Below are 22423 nucleotides of genomic sequence, written 5' to 3'. Positions count from 1 at the left end.
GATTGTACAGTTTTAGCTCGCTGAACTTGCCTTAGGTAGGAATGGGATTCGGACTTCTGTGTGGTTGCCAAAGTTAGGCCATGGTCAGTTTCCTTCGCCATTGTTGTCCAACTGAACTAGTGTTGCTACATCTGCATACATACTCTATAAATCATATGGCACAAGACCCTTCCTGTTGTACCACCTTCACTCCCATGTCATTAATGTGGGACTTCATGAATGCTTCTGTGCATGGTGCAATTAGCTTAATTTTGTCTTCATAGTCCCATTGGGAGTGATACCTATGTGTCCAGAGTATATTAATAGATTCTTCACTGGTTCGTGATACATTGTAAGTAGCCTTTCATGGGATGACTGACACATGTCATTAAGTGACAGTTGATTCAGATTTTAGAGCATTTCCATGATGCTTTTCAGTGAGTCAACTCTGGATCATCTGTGCTGCCCATCTGTGTATGCAATCCCCTGTTAGTCATATTAGGTATGAGCATTATTCTAAGGTGGGATGTGCAGATGTTTTATAAGCAGTCTTCTGCTTAGACTGACTGCATTTTCCTAGTATCCTGTCAATGAACCCAAGTCTGCAACCTGCAGTTGACCTATGCTATATCCCATTTCATATTCCCACAAACTGTTACATCTAGGTAATTTGGATTGACTTGATTTCACTTGTGACTGGATGATATTGACATCATATATTACTTTTTTGTGTTTTCTAAATTGTACAGCTTTACATTTCTATACATTTAAAGCAGCTTGCTGGTCTTTGCACCACTTTTACATCTTATGACGATCTGCCTGAATATTGGTACAGCTCATTTCAGTTTTTATGTGACTATAGATAACTGCATCATCCGCGAAAAGTCTGTCGTCCACAAGTGTCATTAACGTGCAGCATGAATAGCAAGGGTCCCAACACACTTCCCTGCTGTACACTTGAAGTTACTTCTACATTTGTTGATGATTCTCCATTCAAATAATATGTTGCATCCTCGCTACTAAGAAATCCTAGTTCCAATCACAGATTTTGTTAATACCCCATAAAATTGTGTAATTGCTGATAATTTTGATGTGTAACTGAGTCAAATGCTTTTTTAGAAGTCAGGAAATACTTAATCCCCCTGATTGTCTTGATCTGTGGCTTTCAGGATGCTGCATGAAATGCGAGAGTTATGCATGACATGTTTTTGGAATCCATGCTGGGTGATGTGAAGAAGGTAACTGGGACGTGCCTCCTTATCTTTCAGCTCAGAATATGTGCTAAGATTCTAAAACAGATAGATATCGAAGACTTTGGATATTATTCCCAGGTAGTATGACAATACTCTTTATTAGCACAACACACAGAAGTTAGTTTCAGCATAATGCAATTGTTGAATGACACAACTAAATGATCATCCTGATCTGATATGAACAAGAGCCCTTCATGACATAGGTCATGACAGTAACAGACAAAAGTGCACTAGCTGTGCTCCATCCCCAATTGTGGCTGGAGTGATGTCACAATGCCTTGCAGCATAGGTGTGGTGCCTGGGCTGGAATGATACCAACGAGCCAGAGTTGGTGGCTGATGGGACATAATACTCAACCAGCAACAGCCACTAGGACGTGATGATGCTGACGAACCAGTGAGACTGGCAATGAGCTCTGTGGAAGCTCTGATAGATTGGTGTGGGTTTCAGCCAGTATTAAGCATAAAGCTGAGCAAAGAGCTGCCTGCTGGAGTTTGAGCTGCAACTTAAATATGCAGCAATGGAGGAATATGGAAGTAGTGCTCTGCGAGCATATGATAGTGGATGCAACATAGGCCCTGTAATGGCAGTGCCACTGTTGCTGATGTGTGTGCTGCTCATAAGTGCAACTTGCACCGTCTAATAATCAGAATTTCCGCAGATTGTTTATCAGTGGAACAGTGTTCATTACATGCAGTGTACCTGCGCTACTCGTAACACACCCTACACAAGAAGTGCTTGTGGCTCCAAAGCCGACTATCCTGCATGCAGGCGTTGTGCCAGAAGTAGCTGGCACATGGCCCGTTACAGTACATACAATTCACTGTTTCCAGTTGATTTGTGAAAACCTACGTACCGTTCAGATCTGCACCTATTTTAATGATAATGAGGCAAGTGTTGTTTGTGTCTTAAGATTTTGTGTGGTGTCCAGAATTCCAAAATATTGAGCGTGAGATCTTAATGTGTCACAGAGTGGCTGGGTCACGTATTATTTCTAAGTCATCATGCAGCCACGGTTATCTGTCCCTTTTTGAACAGCATATTTACAGGTATTTTATTTAGTTATCCTGCTGTGTCTTGCTGGGATTTTATTGTGAGCTTTTCTGAAGCTCACCTTCTTGGTTTATTTATGATTCCTGCAGTGGGATCAAATGTAGTTTTCCAGTTTATTGATCTTCTTCCATAGATTTTCACAATCTTTGGTATGTCATTAATGCTGTTTAGCGCCCTCTGCCATAAATTGTCATCATCATCATCAAGGCTTTACCACACTTTATAAACAAGGCATGAAGGTAAGTCAATAAATGAAACAGAATACTCTTAATTCTAAAGTGGTCGTATTGATAAGAACCTGACTAGATTTTGTATGCATTCAATAGACCCAACAATGAATGGTTTTCATGGGTGTGGAACTAGTCAATAAGTGTAACATAATAAACATAAAACATTTGAATATAATACTCACTACCCTAATATTTACAGAATTAATACACTGTTAGAATGAAACATAGTTATGCACTTTTAATAAATTTATCATACACATAATATCTGATCTTGACTGCTGTGACCAAGTGCTCTGAAAACTGTAATCTGACAGACATTTTTACTTAAGCTTGTCTAACAGTCCCTGTTAAGATACTCATTTATAAATAGAAGGAGTTGCCTATCAAAAAATCTTTCAAACTCTGTTTAGACTGTGCTTTATCAGAAACCAAGTTTTTAATGGTTGCTGGCAATTTATTGAAAATGTGTGTTCCTGAATATTGGACCCCTTTTTGAACCAAGGTAAGTGATTTTAGGTCTTTATGTGGATTGTTCTTATTCCTAGTATCGATACTATGTATTGAGCTGTTGGTTGGAAATAGAGATGTATTACTTGCAACAAATTTCTTTAAGGAATTAATATACTGAGAAGCAGTGGTTAGAATACAAAGTTTTTGAACAGGTTTGTACATGATGTTTTTGAATTCACGCCACAAATGATTCTTATCTCCCGCTTTTGTGCCCTAAAAACTTTTTGCTAAGTTTGATGAGTTGCCCCAGAATATGATCCCATATGACATAATGGAATGAAAGTATGCAAGTTTTTTATATATCACTTACATCTAACACCATTCTCACTGCAGATACAGACTTGTTTAGGTGGTTCAGCGATTCTGTGATGTGCCCTTCCCAACTGAATTTATTATTGAGTTGTAATCCCAAAAATTTAACAATGTCAACCTCTCAATCTGCTTGTCTTCATAAGTTATACATATCCTGGAAGGAAATCTCTTACAGGCTCTGAACTGCATATAATGGGTCTTCTCAGAGTTTAATGACAGTGAATTAGCTTTAAGCTATTTATTGATGACAGTGGAAGTTTGATTAGGATCCAGTTCTAAATCTGTACTTGACATGCTACTTATTGCAAGCTACTTACTGAACTGGAAATCGCAATATACAAATCGTCAACAATGTACCAACTTTACAACTTTTGCATTTCTGATAATATCATATTTTGGAGATGAAAATATAAAAATGTTGTCTTACTTTTTCTACTTTCACCCACTTATGCCTTATGGCATCATTTTCAGGGGTAACTCATCATTTAGGAAAACAAAATCTGTTGCACAGAAGCCTGTAGTAAGAATATTATGTGATGCTTACTCCAGAACCTCTTGTACATAGGCCTTTAAACAGTTGGGTGTACTGACACTTAAATATAATACTGTAAGGAGAAACAATTTTAACTACCAATCACTCAGCCTTAGTGTGGCACAGAAAAGAGTGATGTACTGAGGTGTAAAAATCTTTTATCATCTATCAAGTTAATGTAAAAAAAATTAATGGATGATAAAATTAACAAACTTTCTGCACTGAAAAGGTTAAATTTACTAAAATTCCCTGGACTATAATGCCATTGTCTTCTGTGTTCTGTTAGATAACAGCCCACTGCATAATAGCCTAGAGAATTTTAATAATTTGAACATAGTTAAGTATAAATTATTATACGCAGGGAAAGAAACAACCTCCGAAGTTATCATGTAAAGGGTCAGCAAGCTGCCACATTTTTCGTTTGGAAAATAAACTATAATTGTAAAACTGACTTGTTCTGTATCATAATGAAAGCTCTCAATTATCATCTATGGAACATACAAACAAGTAACTCATCGAGGTGACCAGCTCTTCCCCGTCTCGTTCCCCCAACTTTTTGACTAGCAGTGGCGTTGTTTCATTGGAACATAAGAGGTATTCGATCTAATCGGGAGGAATTACAACTGCTCCTCCGCCTGCACTGTCCGCTCGTCCTTGGTCTCCAGGAAACCAAGTTGCGCCCGACTGACCGTATTGCCTTTTCCCACTATACTTCGGAGCGGTATGACCTCACCCCTGTGGACGGTATCCCAGCTCATGGTGGGGTCATGTTGCTCGTTCGGGACGATGTCTATTACCATCCCATCCCATTGACCACCCCACTCCAAGCAATAGCTATCCGCATTACTCTTTCTGCTTTTACTTTTTCAGTTTGTACCATCTACACTCCACCATCATCTGCTGTTAGTCGGGCTGACATGATGCACCTGATCGATCAGCTTCCCCCGCCGTTCTTATTGTTTGGCGACTTCAATGCCCATCATCCCCTTTGGGGCTCTCCTGCATCCTGTCAAAGAGGCTCACTCTTGGCGGATCTCTTCAACCATCTCACTCTTGTCTGCCTCAATACCGGCGCCCCGACTTTCCTCTCGGACTCTACTCATACCTACTCCCACTTGGACCTCTCGATCTGTTCTACCACTCTTGCCCGTCGGTTCGAGTGGTATGTCCTTTCTGACACCTATTCGAGCGACCACTTCCCCTGTGTCGTTCGTCTCCTGCACCACACCCCATCCCCACGTCCTTCGAGCTGGAACATACTGAAAGCTGACTGGGGACTTTACTCCTCCCTGGCGACCTTTCCGGACCACGATTTTCCCAGTTGTGACAGTCAGGTCGAATACCTCACGGCTGTTATTATCAGTGCTGCCGAACGTTCCATACCTCGTACTACTTCTTCTTCACGTCGCGTTTCCGTCCCCTGGTGGAACGAGGCTTGTAGGGACGCTATCTGTGCTCGACGACGTGCTCTACGCACCTTTCGCCGCCATCCTACGTTGGCGAATTGTATTGAATACAAACGACTCTGAGCGCAATGCCGTAGAGTCATCAAAGATAGCAAAAAAGCTTGTTGGGCCTCTTTCACCAGCTCCTTTAACAGTTTTACTCCCTCTTCCGTCGTTTGGGGTAGCCTGCGCCGGCTGTCGGGCATTAAGGCCCACTCCTCGGTACCTGGCCTGACCTCAGGTAATGAGGTCCTTGTTGATCCTGTGGCTGTCTCCAACGTCTTTGGCCGCTTTTTCGCGGAGGTTTCAAGCTCCGCCCATTACCATCCTGCCTTCCTTCCCAGGAAAGAGGCAGACGAGGCTCGGCGACCTTCCTTCCACTCGCTGAATCTGGAAACTTACAATGCCCCCTTTACTACGCAGGAACTCGAACGTGCGCTTGCACTGTCCCGGTCCTCTGCTCCGGGGCCAGATGCCATTCACGTTCAGATGCTGGCACACCTTTCTCCGGCGGGCAAAAGCTTCCTTCTTCGTACCTACAATCGCGTCTGGACCGAAGGTCAAGTCCCCATGCGTTGACGTGACGCCGTTGTTGTTCCTATACCCAAACCCGGGAAGGATAGACACCTTCCTTCTAGTTACCGCCCCATTTCTCTTACAAGCTGTGTCTGTAAGGTGATGGAGCGCATGGTTAATGCTCGGTTAGTTTGGATTCTTGAATCTCGACGGCTACTTACTAATGTCCAATGCGGCTTTCGTCGCCGCCGCTCCGCTGTTGACCACCTTGTGACCTTGTCGACATTCATCATGAACAACTTTTTGCGAAGGCGCCAAACGGTAGCCGTGTTCTTCGACTTGGAGAAGGCTTATGATACCTGTTGGAGAGGAGGTATCCTCCGCACTATGCACAAGTGGGGCCTACGCGGTCGTCTGCCCCTTTTTATTGATTCCTTTTTAACGGATCGAAAGTTTAGGGTACGTGTGGGTTCCGTATTGTCCGACGTCTTCCTCCAGGAGAACGGAGTGCCTCAGGGGTCCGTCTTGAGCGTAGCCCTTTTTGCCATCGCGATCAATCCAATTATGCATTGCATTCCACCTAATGTCTCAGGCTCTCTCTTTGTCTATGACTTCGCGATCTACTGCAGTGCCCAGAGAACATGCCTCCTGGAGCGCTGCCTTCAGCGTTGTCTAGACAGCCTCTACTCATGGAGCGTGGCAAATGGCTTCCGGTTCTCTGAAGAGAAGACGGTTTGTATGAACTTTTGGCGACATAAAGCGTTCCTTCCGCCATCCTTACATCTCGGTCCCGTTGTTCTCCCATTCGTGGACACAACTAAGTTTCTAGGGCTCACGTTGGACAGGAAACTGTGTTGGTCTCCACATGTCTCTTATTTGGCGGCCCGTTGTACACGTTCCCTTAATGTCCTCAGAGTTCTTAGCAGTTCATCTTGGGGAGCGGATCGCACTGTCCTGCTTCGCTTGTATCGGTCCATAGTCCGATCGAAGCTGGATTATGGGAGCTTCGTCTACTCGTCCGCTCGGCCATCCCTCTTACGCCGGCTCAACTCCATCCACCATCGGGGCATACGTCTTGCGACCGGAGCCTTCTACACTAGTCCTGTCGAGAGTCTTTATGCTGAAGCTGCCGAGTTACCATTGACCTACCGGCGCGACATACTGCTGTGTCGGTATGCCTGCCGGCTGTTGTCTATGCCCGAACACCCCTCTTACAAGTCCTTCTTCGCCGATTCTCTCGACCGTCAGTACGGGTTGTATGTGTCTGCCCTGCTGCCCCCTGGAGTCCGCTTCCGTCGCCTGCTTCGACAATTGGATTTTGCCCTCCCTACCACCTTCAGAGAGGGTGAGAGCCCGACACCACCTTGGCTCCAGGCTTCGGTTCGTATTTATCTCGACCTCAGCTCACTCCCGAAGGAGGTTACTCCGGCTGCAGTGTATTGCTCACAGTTTGTCGAACTTCGTGCTAGACTTGCCGGTCACACCTTTATTTACACCGATGGCTCCAAAACTGACGATGGTGTCGGCTGTGCATTTGTCGTCGGGACCGCCACCTTTAAATACCGGCTCCTTGACCAATGTTCCAGCTTTACGGCCGAGCTTTTTGCTCTCCATCAGGCCATTCAGTATGCCCGCCGCCACCGCCATTCATCGTATGTACTCTGCACTGACTCACTCAGTGCTCTTCAGAGCCTTGGGGCTCCCTATCCGCTCCATCCCTTGATTCAACGGATACAGCAGTCCCTCCATTCTTTCGCTGATAATGGCAGTTCTGTCAGCTTTCTGTGGGTTCCCGGACATGTAGGAGTGCCTGGGAATGAGGCTGCGGATGCTGCAGCCAAGGCTGCAGTCCTCCAGCCTCGGCCAGCCTCCCATTGTGTCCCGTCATCTGACGTTTGTGGGGATGTATGTAAGAGGCTTGTGTCCTTGTGGTGGGATGCTTGGTCATCCCTCCAAGGAAACAAGCTCCGGGCAGTAAAACCGCTCCCAACTGCTTGGACAACTTCCTCCCGACCATCTCGGCACGAGGAGGTCCTGCTGACCAGGTTGCGGATTGGGCATTGCCGGTTTAGCCACCGCTACCTGCTCTCCGGTGACCCAGCCCCGCAGTGCCCTTGTGGTCAGGCATTAACGGTGCGCCATGTTTTATTGTCGTGTCCCCGTTTTAGTCAATTTCGTGTTGTCCTGTCCCTGCCATCTACCTTACCGGATGTTTTAGCTGATGACGCTCGAGCAGCTGCTCGTATTCTGCGTTTTATAACTTTAACTGGCTTGACCAAAGACATTTAACCTTTTTACTTATTTAATCTGCATCTTTGTCAGGTCCTTCTGATGTCCCCCCATCCCCTTGAGTTTCAGCAGATTCCTTGTGCTCTAACACCAGTGACTGGGCGCTAATGACCTCAGCAGTTGAGCGCCCTTAAACCCTACCAAAAAAAAAAAAAAAAAACAAGTAACTGGCCATTCTGGAGCATGTGAGAAAATCTATCATCTGGCAGATACAATCAGAGTTTATGTATCTCTCACCCTTTTATGCATTTTTGCCACACTGGGCTCGCACATCTCTATCCATTTCTCTTTCTGGCAGATGAGGTTTGCTAATGATATTAATGCCTTCTTGATCCCTGTCCTCCACCCCATAATCAAGAAAATACAATAAATTTTGCCCCTGTAATGTGATGGTTTTGTACTTGTCTTTTCTTTTCACCTGTTCAAACATTACTATGTTGTACCAATGTTTAAGACAACAAAGTCCCTCTGCCATCCATCCCATTGCTTTGAGCACTGAAAAAGCTATAGCGACACATGAATAGAGCACCTTACTGAAGAGAAATTGATTTAACACTTCATATAGGACACTGTGAACCTGCATTTCACCACCTACATTAAATATACACACAGAACCCTGCATTCAGCAGCTGCTGGGAAATTTTAGTAGAATCTAACATAGTGAAATTTCATTTGTAGTTCCTAAGCTTTCACTGTTGTCATTCTCAGGATTCAGTCCTTGCCGTAGAAATTTGCGAAAGTTGAACAAATGACTGCTAAACTTGATCATAAAAACAAAAATGGGGTACAAATACTAATTCATAATGAAAAGACTACATCCATTTGCAGAGCAGTATAAGATCTGCTTAACACACCTGTGGGCCAACCAGAATGGTATATACTAAAGTAATAATGTAAGGAATCTGACAGAAAGTACAGGTAGGAATGTCAACAATAATGGAAAGGAAACATTGCTACTCACCATAAAGATGACACATTGAGTTGCAGATACGCACAATGAAAAATTTGTTACACGTTCAGCTTTTTGCCAAAGCCTTCATCTGAAAAGAGAAACACACTTGCATTTACAGAAGCAGGCACTCCTCCCATGTACATAAGCACTATCTGTGGCTGCTCAGGCCAGACTGACCTTCAGCCGAAAGCTTAATGTGTAACATTATTTTTGTCATGCCTGTCTGCAATTCAACATGCCATCTTTGGTGAGTGGAAACAGTCTTTCATGTCATAGCTAGTTTTCTGTTAATTATTACAAATTGTACTTCGAATCATAAAAACTATGATAAAGGAAATTTTAATGGCACTCCGTCTCACTCCTCATATATTTAATGTGTCATGAAATAGGTAACAACAGACCACATCAATGATTTTCAACAAGGTCGTTGTGCTATCTAAGTTGTTATCATCCTCTCAGTCTCCTGTTAGGAGAGAACTCATTACTTTAGTCATCGTCCCCTCAGATGGAAGCCTTGACAGAAAGTTAACGGAATGCAGTGGTCACATGTGTTCTTTACAATCAGTGGGGGATAAGTGCCATTGAGAAACAAGTCAGTTTATTCTGTGCACATATTTATTAAACACAATTCCTTGTGATTGCAGGCTATCTCATCATATTCCAATCTTCTTGGGTGGTCAGCCAAGTGGTGGTGATGTCGTGTCACAATGTTTTGACGAATTTTGTTCCCATCATCTTCAAGCAAAGCCATACTTGAAGATGATGAGTATGAAACTGAACTGCAGGGTATGGGATTTTACTCACTGGAATGTTGAAGCAAACCCACTGTGGTGCAAGAGAAATTTGTAGCTTGTACAAATTGAGGGTATATACTATTATGTGATGGGATAATACTAAGAATGTTACCTTCTCTGGAGATGTTACTGTGTTTACTAACTATCATACTTGTTACAGGCTATGGAACTTGCTGTGCAGGCAACTGAGGCCTCTTTGTTCAAAGACTGGTGGTGGAAAGTACAACTTGGGAAATGTTACTTTGTAATGGGCCTGATGCGAGATGCAGAGCAACAGTTTCGTTCAGCTCTGAAGTGGCAACAGACGGTCGAGACATTTTTGAGGTTGGCAAGGGTTTATATTCGTCTGGATCAGCCTCTGACAGCACTCGATGTTTGCAAGACAGGACTCGAGTACTTTCCTAATGAAGTGACACTTACAACAGAAATAGCCAGGTGGGGCACTGACATCAGATTAAATTCTTGATATAATTATTAGATGAACATAGAATACTGTAGAACAAGAAAGGAAGCCACATTGGTGCATTGTCCTGACTGGTATATAAATTCTTAGGAAACACCGATCACCAGGTTACATATAAAGCTTCAGGAATGGAGGATATCTGCAGAAAAGATCAATATACACCCTCAGTTCAGTTTCATACTCATCACCTTCAAGTATGGCTTTGCTTGAAGATGATGGGAACGAAACTCATCAAAACATTGTGACACGACATCACCAGTTCTAAAATACATAGTTCTGTTTATTTGCCTTAGGGCCGTTTAATATACTTGTGTAGGATACATCAAATACATTACACATATAAAAACAAAAACAATCAATTTTTGGCAAAATAATTTAACTGGATAGATAAAAAATCTACTCACCAAGAGGCGGCAGAACAAACACATAAAAGACGGTTGTAATGGGCAAGCTTTTGGAGCCAGTGGCTCCTCCTTCAGGCAGAAGGAAAAGGACTTACATAAACAAACAGTTACACATTGTTTATGTAAGTTTGTTATTCTGAATGTATACAGTGCACAGAAAATTGTGTGTGATGTTCAACCTGTGTGAGACTCTGCACAAACTGACCATAAGAAAACTTAAAGTCAATAGAACAATGCAGGAACTCACACCAAAAACATTACAAAAAATAGAATAATACACTGAGAAAAATGCACTTGAAAATGGGAATCATTTTCCAAAATGCATTGCATAAGGTGATAGCATAAAAGTTGTTTATAAACAAACCCATAATTTACATGAGCTATCCTAACTAATGTTGAGACAGTTCTCATGTTATAAACTTGACGCCAGAATGAGATGTGTGTTCCTCCATGCAGCATATAATTGGGGCACTGTGGAACCACTTTCTACATAAAAATATCTTTGTATGAATTTTCTGGGATTAATTTAGGCCAGTGCCTTTCAGCCAAATTCTAAAATTTTCTATGAAATCGTACGTAATTTCTTTTGCTGTTTCATGGGAGCAGCTTGTCAAATACAGCAAACTGTTAAGGTAGTTACCCTTGGTGTAAAACATTTTTCAAGGTCTTGCTTGTATGCTATTCACAGGAGAGGGCTCAGAATGCCACCCTTGGGGAGAGCACTGTCAACTATCTGAGGCCCAGTAGTATTTACACTGTGCTTAACATAGATTTGTTGCGTCTGGCAGCAAAGATTTAATTCCACAGATAAGTTTAAGAGGCGATCCAGTTGAAACAACCTTTCTTTCCAATGCTGTGATTTTCACGTTATCATAAGCTCTGGCCAGCCATATCACAAAATACCAAAAACAAGAACCACTTATTCACGATTGTCTTGAACTAAGTCTCAACCTCATTCTGTAAAATAATAAAAAGTCTACACCAGAAGGATTGTTCTATCTTCTTTCATGGCTTTAGTAAATCACACACAACAATCTTCCTTGCTTTAAAATGAGATGCTTTTGTTTTCTATCTTTGTAGTCAAATTATTGGTTGAAACAGCCATTATGGTTCGCAGCGTTTGTCTTTCCTGTCCAGTCCTGTCTGTAAAATTTTCTCCTTGAAATTTATCATACAGCAAAAATGAATTTCAGTTTTATGAAAAGGATAGCTGCCTATGCAGCCAGAGACTATGGTCATGTCATGTATGTGTGAGTTGCACTTTTGTGTGTGTGTGTGTGTGTGTGTGTGTGTGTGTGTGTGTGTGTGTGTGTGTGTGTGTGTGTGTGTTTAATTCCGATGACGGCCTTTTTGGCTGAAAGTCTTTTTGTTGTGCCTAAGTGCGACTCAGCATCTCTGCTATTTGTTGAGTACCAGCTGTCCTTTTCATAATATTTTTATTATTCCATCCTGGATTTTCCATTGTTAAAAATGCATTTCAGCAAGATCAAGATATATTGACATGGGTGCAGATGTTGAGGTCATAAATTTTTTAGCCTGGTTCTACATGTTGGTGAACATGGGACTATCCACTTTCTGTTAGTGACAAAAACTGTCTAGCTGTCCGCATTAAGTGCACTAGGGCTACCAAGTGTCGTTGCAAAATACCTGTGCAGTAAGCAGTCTGTCTTCTTCTTCTGACTGGGAATTAATTACATGTGGTGTTCCTCAAGATTCCATCTTGGGTCCATTGCTTTTTCTTGTGTGTGTTAATGACCTGTCATCTGTTACATTGCCAGATGCTAAGTTTGTTTTGTTTGCAGATTATACAAACATTGCAATAAGTAGCAAGTCAAGCACATATTTAGAAACAGCTGCTAATAAAATTTTCAGTGATATTAATAAATGGTTTAAAGATAATTCACTGTCATTAAACTTCAAGAAGACCCACTACAAGCAGTTCAAAACCTGTAAGAGATTTCCTTCCAGCATGTGTATAAAATATGAAGACATGCAGAAGTGGTTGACAGTGTTAAATTTCTATGATTACAACTTGATAATAAATTCAATGGGGAGGGGCATACTACAGAATTGCTTAAGCACCTAAACAAGTCTGCATTTGCAGTGAGAATAATGTCAGATGTAGAAGATATATTTATATAAAAAAAAACTTGCATACTTTGCTTGCTTTCATTCTATTATGTCTTGTTGTTGTTGTTGTTGTTGTTGTTGTTGTTGTGGTTTTCAGTCCTGAGACTGGTTTGATGCAGCTCTCCATGCTGCTCTATCCTGTGCAAGCTTCTTCATCTCCCAGTACCTACTACAACCTACATCCTTCTGAATCTGGTTAGTGTATTCATCTCTTGGTCTCCCTCTACGATTTTTACCCTCCACGCTGCCCTCTAATGCTAAATTTGTGATCCCTTGATGCCTCAAAACATGTCCTACCAACCGATCCCTTCTTCTAGTCAAGTTGTGCCACTAACTTCTCTTCTCCCCAATCCTATTCAATACCTCCTCATTAGTTACGTGATCTACCCACCTTATTTATCTTCAGCATTCTTCTGTGGCTACACTCCATACAAATACTTTCAGAAACGACTTCCTGATACTTAAATCTATACTCGATGTTCATCATCTGCAGAGCTAGTTGGCATATAAACTTGTACTACTGTAGTAGGCATGGGCTTTGTGTCTATCTTGGCCACAATAATGCGTTCACTATGCTGCTTGTAGTAGCTAACCCGCACTCCTATTTTTTTATTCATTATTAGACCTACTCCTGCATTACCCCTATTTGATTTTGTATTTATAACCCTGTAATCACCTGACCAAAAGTCTTGTTCCTCCTGCCACCGAACTTCACTAATTCCCACTATATCTAACTTTAACCTATCCATTTCCCTTTTTAAATTTTCTAACCTACTTGCCCGATTAAGGGATCTGACATTCCACGCTCCGATCCTTAGAACGCCAGTTTTCTTTCTCCTGACAACGACGTCCTCTTGAGTAGTCCCCGCCCGGAGATCCGAATGGGGGACTATTTTACCTCCGGAATATTTTACCCAAGAGGACGCCATCATCATTTAATCATACAGTAAAGCTGCATGTCGGGATCATATTCTGGGGCAGCTCATCAAACCAAGCAAAAAGTTTTTAGGGTGCAAAAGCGTGTGATAAAAATCATTTGTGTTGTAAATTCAAGAACATCATGTAGAAATCTGTTCCAAAACTTTGTATTCTAACCACTGCTTCTCAGTATATTAATTCCTTAAAGAAATTTGTTGCAACTAATACATCTCTATTTCCAACCAACAGCTCAATACATAGTATCAGTGCTAGGAATAAGAACATTCTACATAAAGACCTAAAATCACTTACCTTGGTCCAAAAAGGGGTCTAATATTCAGGAACATACATTTTCAGTAAATTGCCAGCAACCATTAAAAACCTGGTTTCAGATAAAGCACGGTTTAAACGTAGTTCGAAAGACTTTTTGGTAGGGAACTCCTTCTACTCTAGATCAATATCTTAACAGAGACTGTTAAACCAGCTTAAGTAAAAATGTCTGCTAGATTTTAGTTTTGACAGCACTTGGTCACAACAGTCGAGATTTATTAAAAGTGCATAACAATGTTTCATTCTGATAGCGTGTTAATTCTGTGAATATTATCTGTTCCAGTTTACCGCATTGTATTCACATTTTCGACAATCTCCTGACAAACGATGAGGGTAATAAGTATTATATTCAAATGTTTTATGTTATACTTTCTGACATGTTCCACACCCAAGAGAATCATCTCATTTTTTGGGAGGGGACTGATGACCTTAGAAGTTAAGTCCCATAGTGCTCAGAGCCATTTTTTGGTCTATGGAACGAAAACCACATCTAATCTGTGGGGCCACTTGTGGTGAGATACTGCCTTCTCGATTTTGTCAGTATACCCCTGCACAGATTCATTACTAACTTCTATGTCTACTCATTCCACTGTTTGCATGCCACTTGCGATTTTCATAAGAAGGTAAGAAAATTAGGGTTTCAGTGCTGTTGATGATGAGGCTATTAGAAACTGAGAAGTGTTGTATGAGTTAATAATAAGAATTAAATGAAACTTTAAACCAGGGTGAGTAAATCCAAAACTTAGCAGATTCATTCTATCCAAGTATATTTTTTATTTGTTTACTTTATCATTATTGTTCAAAATATCTAGCAATAAAGACGTGCTAGTTCTAGCAATAAAGACTGCTAGTTGTATGTATATTGTAAGCTGTTCAGTCATTGAAAGTTTGTAAGAAGTATAATGAAGTACTTTATTTTTTAAGCAGTGTAAAATCCAGGATGGAATAACAGCAATACAGAAAGGACAGATTGTTACTCACCACATAGGGGAGGAATTGAGTCAAAGATTGGCAAAATGAGAGAAACTGCTCAAATATATAACCTTGTGAACAAAGTCCTTCCGAAATAGAAAACATGCACAAACACATTCCCACAAGTGCCACCCTCACACACATGGCCACAGCCTCTGGCCACTTTATTCACATATAGTGGAGAACTACTGAATTGAGATACATAAAGTAAAAAAAAAAAATCACTGTTCTGATCATCCCATAGCTATTACCTGCATTCTAGAATGTGAGTTGTAAATATTTATAGGTAAGGAGTGACCAATGTTTCTGTTGATCAGTTTGTGTGCTTAAGTTGAAACGATGTAGATGGGTAAATGGTGAAGAAGTTTTACATGAAAAATGTAGGTAAACTGCTTCATCACGTGATGTATAGAGGTTCATTGAGTCCTGAACCTTGAAGAAGGAGTTTTCTTTCTGAAGTACTGTACATATAAACTCAACAAAAAATTAAAATATAGACATGTGAACAACTTTCATTAATAAAATATATTACTTGGTCTGGTTATCAATTTTTGTTTTTTGTTGCAGGTTGTTTGAGGGCATGAACAAGATAACAGTCTCTGTAAAATATTATAAAGACATTCTGAAGGAAGATGCCACCCATGTTGAGGCTATAGCATGCATAGGGATGCAACACTTTTATACAGACCAACCAGAGGTAGCTCTTCGATTTTACAGGTTAGATTTATTCCAGTAGTTCATTACTCTTTTTTTCAGTTTAGAAAGTAAAGAAGAGAAAGATACACAAATCACTATTTAGCTCAATTATAAATGTGGCACATTCAAATTAAGAAAAAAAATTGAATTTTTGAACTTGAAAACTCTGATTCACATTGTTAGCCTGATGACTTGTTTCAATTCTGTGTGATTTTCTTATACTGTTTTGAGGCAATTTTAATGCTTTAAGAATTTACACGTAAATTCTGGAACCACTCAACTTTCTGCCGCCTCGAAAACTAGAGATAAGTGGGAGAGAGAGCCTATTTACTGCACAACACATGTCTGTGTATGCAGGATTGACGTTTGTCAAGGGAAAACAGGAGCTGCGTTAGAAAAGCGACACCGACAATGTTTGCCTTAAGCACCACAGACGCTGTGGAAGAGGACATGGAGTAATTAAATGCTACTCTTTGCTGTATTAGTGAATGGGATTGTTGGAAAAAAAAAGAAAAATGAACATTTGTCTATAGACTTTTAACTCACTTCATATCTTAGCTCTGAACCAAGCAAGTCGCAGGGGATATCTATAAATTATTTGTTTGTTAAAACCAGACAATTGTGGTTATGTTTAATTGTATCTAACGGGTGTTGTCATAGTTGACTTACAAGAATTTGTATGTTTATGTGAAACTTGTGGAGATGAAAATATACCTGAATTGAACTGTAAGTATGAGGTCACTGAGGTATTTCTAGTGAGAGAGAGAGAGAGAGAGAGAGTATTTGTTAGTTCCTCTAACCAGTGATGATCGATGCAGCCGCATATCCAGAGAAGAGGATCAGCTAAAAGTTTCAAGTAAGTCAACTGCAGTAAGAGAAGTGTGAAGATTACAATCCAGCTTTGCACCGCTTCTCTTGTCACCAAAACCGTTAGAACGTGGTGACCGACATGATCAAGACTCGAAGAAAGAGGAATTTCGAAACGAAATAAAGATAAAAGGATATTGTGAGTTGCCATAGCAACCATTAGTAACGAGACAGGGAAATGGTTCACAGAGTTGGATTCTGCATAAACAGCAAAAAGGAGTGAAGATTAATAAATATGATATAAGAAAAGGCGCAAGGAAAATTTCAACAGTTTAGACTAAGAAGAGTTACGACGAGAACTATTCAATAATGAAGATCCAGTGTGAGGAGTAAGCAGCCCGCACACACATGGTGGGGGTGTGGACCCTATAACCAGCAACCGACACCGACGACGCCAGCTGCTGCTCATTGGTGCTGACTACAAATCTGTTCACCGACGCTAAAACTAACCTTTCATTTCACCGGCGCAGATTGCACGCCTGCTCACCAATGCAACCTAAAACTCTATGCCGGGTGAGTGAAAGACAGTTAATTGAGTGTGAAGTTAAGGACACTGTTCAATAATAGACTTTTAGTATAGTTATTATACTCGGAGGTGAATTTTATTTTTAATGATAACTCAATCTAAAAGTAGGAAGAATGTGGATCAAGAACAGCAACTAACAGAACTAGCCACAGCTATTAGAGTGACTAGGGAAATGCCAGACTGGTCTGAAGCAGTGAATTTAATCAAAGCTCAAAACACCCAAATTACTACTTAAATAAAAATCTAGAAGCTCAGAGTTTACAGTTAAATTCAGCTACTTTAAAACAAGAACTAAGTCTTAAGTTAGATTCAGTAAATACTCAGTTAAATGATAGATTAGCTGAACAGTAGGTGGATTCAGTTGGTATAAGAAAGGAACTAAGTACTACTTTAAGTGAAAAACTAGAAGCACAGGGTGAGGTTTTAAATGCTAAGTTCAATGCCTTAAATGATAAAGTGGAGAGTTTGAAATTAGATTTAAAGAACGAATTAAGTAATTCCCTGACAATTCATGTAAACCAACTGTTCACTGACTTAAGTTGGACACAGTATAACCAATTTCAGTACTTAGATAAAAAAAACTAGAATTTGATATTGAAGATAAATTTAATAATGTAGAAACTGAACTTAGTGAAAAGTTAGGATCATTTCCAAGCGTATGCAGTGTTACTTTTGATGCTATAAAGCATAGGTTGCACACCTTAAAAGAGAGTTTGGACTAATCTCAAATTTCAGGTGTGACCATTCGAGTAGATGACATGGAACGAAATGTTAAAGAGAAACTAGCCACTTCAGACAAAGTAAATATAAGTAATCTGGAGGAACAGGTAGAGGAAATAATTGACCGAAAAGTTGCCGAGAGGGTAAGTCCCGACAACGTCTCTTCAAATTTAGCTTCAGAACTTAATGATACTAAGAGAGGCATAGATAATTTATGGAAAGAATTCAAACTTATCCAGGATAAATTTATCAAAAAACAAAGATGATGTGACTTACCAAACGAAAGCGCTGGCAGGTGGAAAGACACACAAACATACACACAAAATTCAAGCTTTCGCAACAAACTGTTGCCTCATCAGGAAAGAGGGAAGGAGAGGGAAAGACGAAAGGATGTGGGTTTTAAGGGAGAGGGTAAGGAGTTATTCCAATCCCGGGAGCGGAAAGACTTACCTTAGGGGGAAAGCTTTCGCATCCCGCAACTACCCTCCCGACCTGGTACAGAAGCAAATAACCAGAGCCACTTCCTCATCCCCTCAAACCCAGAATCTCCCACAGAAGAACCACAAAAGTGCCCCACTTGTGACAGGATACTTTCCGGGACTGGACCAAACTCTGAATGTGGCTCCCCAGTAGGGATACGACTTCCTCAAATCCTGCCCTGACAAAATGAGATCCATCCTTCATGAAATCCTCCCCACTCCACCAAGAGTGTCTTTCCGCCGTCCACCTAACCTTCGTAACCTGTTAGTTCATTCCTATGAAATCCCCAAACCACCTTCCCTACCCTCTGGCTCCTATCCTTGTAACTGCCCCCGGTGTAAAACCTGTCCCATGCACCCTCCCACCACCACCTACTCCAGTCCTGTAACCCGGAAGGTGTACACGATCAAAGGCAGAGCCACGTGTGAAAGCACCCACGTGATTTACCAACTGACCTGCCTACACTGTGAAGCTTTCTATGTGGGAATGACCAGCAACAAACTGTCCATTCGCATGAATGGACACAGGCAGACAGTGTTTGTTGGTAATGAGGAACACCCTGTGGCTAAACATGCCTTGGTGCACAGCCAGCACATCTTGGCACAGTGTTACACCGTCCGGGTTATCTGGATACTTCCCACCAACACCAACCTATCCGAACTCCAGAGATGGGAACTTGCTCTTCAATATATCCTCTCTTCCCATTATCCACCAGGCCTCAATCTCCGCTAATTTCAAGTTGCCGCCACTCATAACTCACCTGTCATTCAACAACATCTTTGCCTCTGCACTTCCGCCTCAACTGACATCTCTGCCCAAACTCTTTGTCTTTAAATATGTCTGCTTGTGTCTGTATATGTGTGGATGGATATGTGTGTGTGTGCGTGAGTGTATACCCGTCCTTTTTTTCCCCCTAAGGTAAGTCTTTCCGCTCTCGGGATTGGAATGACTCCTTACCCTCTCCCTTAAAACCCACATCCTTTCGTCTTTCCCTCTCCTTCCCTCTTTCCTGATGGGGCAACAGTTTGTTGCGAAAGCTTGAATTTTGTGTGTTTGTTTGTGTGTCTTTCGACCTGCCAGCGCTTTCGTTTGGTAAGTCACATCATCTTTGTTTTTTGATAAATTTTTCCCACGTGGAATGTTTCCCTCTATTATATTATTATCCAAGATAAGGTAGACAAGAAGGTGATTTCTCCTAACATGGTGTTAACCAGTGAGGTAATGACCGAACTACAATGGGGGGGCAAATTCTGGACTATCTAGACAGTTTCCGAAGTTTAAGCTAGATGGGGAAGTATATCCTACTCATTTTCTGAAAAGGTTTAATCAAGCCTTGCCAAAAAAAACTGGAAAGATTCAAAAAAGATTGAATTTGCGGTGGGGTACCTTTTTGGAGAAGCGTCAGAGTGGGGCACAGCGAACATAGAGAATTTTTCGTCTTGGGCAGACTTCCAGAAAAAGTTTAAGAAGAAGTATTGGTCAGCGAGCGCCCAGGAAAAACTAATATCCGACTTGTGGGACTCAAAGTATTACAACAGTTCGTGAGTGAGCTCCCTGCCGTTGTTGAATAAGCAGCAGCAAGCCGTACTCTTAGCTCACTTATTTGTTTCATAGTTTAATTCTTAATTTCTCTGCGTGTTTTTGGGTACTTGCATAGTTTAACTCACAAATTTCGTGCGCATTATAGTATTTGAGAGTTGTAGCATTGCGTTTTGGTACACGTGTAGTGCAAATTCGCATAGACATCCATCATCTGTTTGTTTTGAATGGCTTGTGAGATAAAAGAGAGGAAAAAAAGTTGTTAGCGATGGGTAGGGACTGCACCGTTTCTGTGCAGATTCAAGGGGAATTGGCCACCATCCGTAATCAGCTGGAAGCTGTGTTGGCCATGGATGACAGGCTCCAGGCTGTTGACCTGGGCCGCAGTGACATTGGGACACCCGAGGCGAGTGCTTTGGCGTCTCTGGAACTTGTATGATTGCCTGGAATCTCTGATGCCACTGCGCCTTCGGATTCGGACATCCCTGCCGGTCGACACTTCCCCTGGGCGGAAGGCAAAAGTTGGTGCTGGCTGCTGTACCCTTACAGCTCCGTAACAGGTTTGAGGTACTGCCTACTTTGAAAGTACTTCTGAGCCAGCAAGGGCGGTCTCGCCTGTTGCGGCAGTGGCCAGTCTTCCTGAGAGATCTGGATAATCACAGAGGTTGGGTGTGCTTGTCATTGGGAGCTCCAATGTTGGGCAGGTGATGGAGCCCCTTAGGGATATGGCAGCTAAGGACGGGAAGAAAGCCATTGTGCACTCCATGTACATACCGGGGGGAGTCATCCAAGATGTGGAAAGGGTCCTTCCGGATGCCATGAAGGGTACAGGGTGCAGCAAACTGCAGGTGGTGGCTCATGTCGGCACTAATGACGTGTGTGTCTATGGATCAGAAGAGATTGTCCCTGGTTTCTGGCAGCTATCTATTTGGTGAAGACTGCCAGTCTTGCTAGCTAGATGAAGGCAGAGCTCACCATCTGCAGCATCGTCGACAGGACCAATTGCGAACCTTTGGTACAGAGCCGAGTGGAGGGTCTGAATCAGAGGCTCAGACAGTTCTGCGACCGTGTAGGCTGCAGATTCCTCGACTTGTGCCATAGGGTGGTGGGGTTTCGGGTTCCGCTAAATAGGTCAGGACATTAATCACATATCGTAAATGTACTGCCTGGGTGTGTCATATGGAGGATGATGATGATGATGATTTAATTTGTTGTTCTACTTGAAGGGTACTCTGTGTTAGAATTTTTGTGTAAATAATTCAAAAGAGTGTGTGTGTGTGTGTGTGTGTGTGTGTGTGTGTGTGTGTGTGTGTGTGTGTGTGTGTAATTTCCCAGGTGCTTAAAATGTACCTACAGATGACATCCCAATCAAAGTTTTTATTTTTGAGAAGTTAAATAGATATTTTGGATCCATGCAATATTTTATATCAGGCTGAACCAGAGGCTTCAAAGGCACCATGCTTGAAGACTTGCAGTCAAACCACCCTTGTTAATTGACTACAAATACCAAACTCATTGTTCACAACAGTGCTTTCATAGTTGCTTTCTCTTTCAATTTAGCACTGTGCCATCATTGACTCTGAACCAGCTTGAGTTATTGACGCAATTCTGGAATAGTTTCATTTTTTAAAACTTCTCTTGATTTTTGATGAAGAAATGTCGTATTCCTAAAGCTAGCATTGGTTTTCCCTTCGGTTCACTTTTACGATTGCCATTATGTAGTAAAAGAAGATCATCTCATTTTCTTGTTTAATTGTTGTTTAATCTTAGAATTTTTCTATTTAGTGTAATTTTAGTTTTAAAGTAATAGATATGAGGACCTTGAACATAAAGGACGTGCTAAAAATTCCAGTAACAATCTGCAGATAAGAAAAGAAACGTAATAATCATACTCATAGCATTGACATTGTGGTCCAAGATGCTTGAGTTGTCGGTTGTATGTGTGTGAATGGTGTGTCTCTTTTTTACTGATGAAGGCTGTGGCCAAAAGCTTTATGTAAGTGTCTTTTAATTGTGCCTGTTTGCAACTTGACATGTCTTTTTTATGGTAAGTAGCAATCTGTCTTTTCCTACATTGTTGATATTCCTACCTGGAGTCTGCATTGTTTAATCGTAATCATATGTAGACATCTTTGTGTAAGCAGGTGTTATTCATTTGATCACACATATGTTCCATAAAGCCAATCATGAAGCAGAGCCTTTAGAAATGTGAAACAAATCAAATTATATATTGTGCTGTAACATACCATTTTGGGGAAAATGATCCATTACCCCATGTCTCTCTGACCTACAAATCATCTTTGTGACTTTAGGAAGAGTTTTTTTTTTATTTTTTTTTTTTTATTAGTTATAAATTTTGTCACGCATACTGTGGCAGAATTTGTTTCTGTCGTACATGTGCACAGATGTAGATGGGTGCAATATGTTGTTTGGGCAGTTATTCCATGCTCCTAGACTCCTGTCCAGGAATTGCACTGCGGGCCATAGAACAGCGAAGATTGTGACAACTGTGG

The 22423-nt window shown here is 41.4% G+C and overlaps 1 protein-coding gene across 1 annotated transcript in view; it reads left to right on the top strand.

Annotated features, from left to right (window-relative positions):
* LOC126416620 (tetratricopeptide repeat protein 8) overlaps positions 1–22423 on the top strand; it is an 84671-nt gene that overhangs the window by 1494 nt on the left and 60754 nt on the right. Inside the window, exons 4-5 of the mRNA XM_050084376.1 lie at positions 10026–10300; positions 15650–15799. Of these exons, the coding sequence (XP_049940333.1) occupies positions 10026–10300; positions 15650–15799 (425 nt within the window). The remainder of the gene's footprint in view (positions 1–10025; positions 10301–15649; positions 15800–22423) is intronic.

Source organism: Schistocerca serialis, chromosome 8, assembly GCF_023864345.2.
Source record: "Schistocerca serialis cubense isolate TAMUIC-IGC-003099 chromosome 8, iqSchSeri2.2, whole genome shotgun sequence".
NCBI lineage: Eukaryota > Metazoa > Arthropoda > Insecta > Orthoptera > Acrididae > Schistocerca > Schistocerca serialis.
This window is presented reverse-complemented; position numbering and strand designations above follow the sequence as displayed.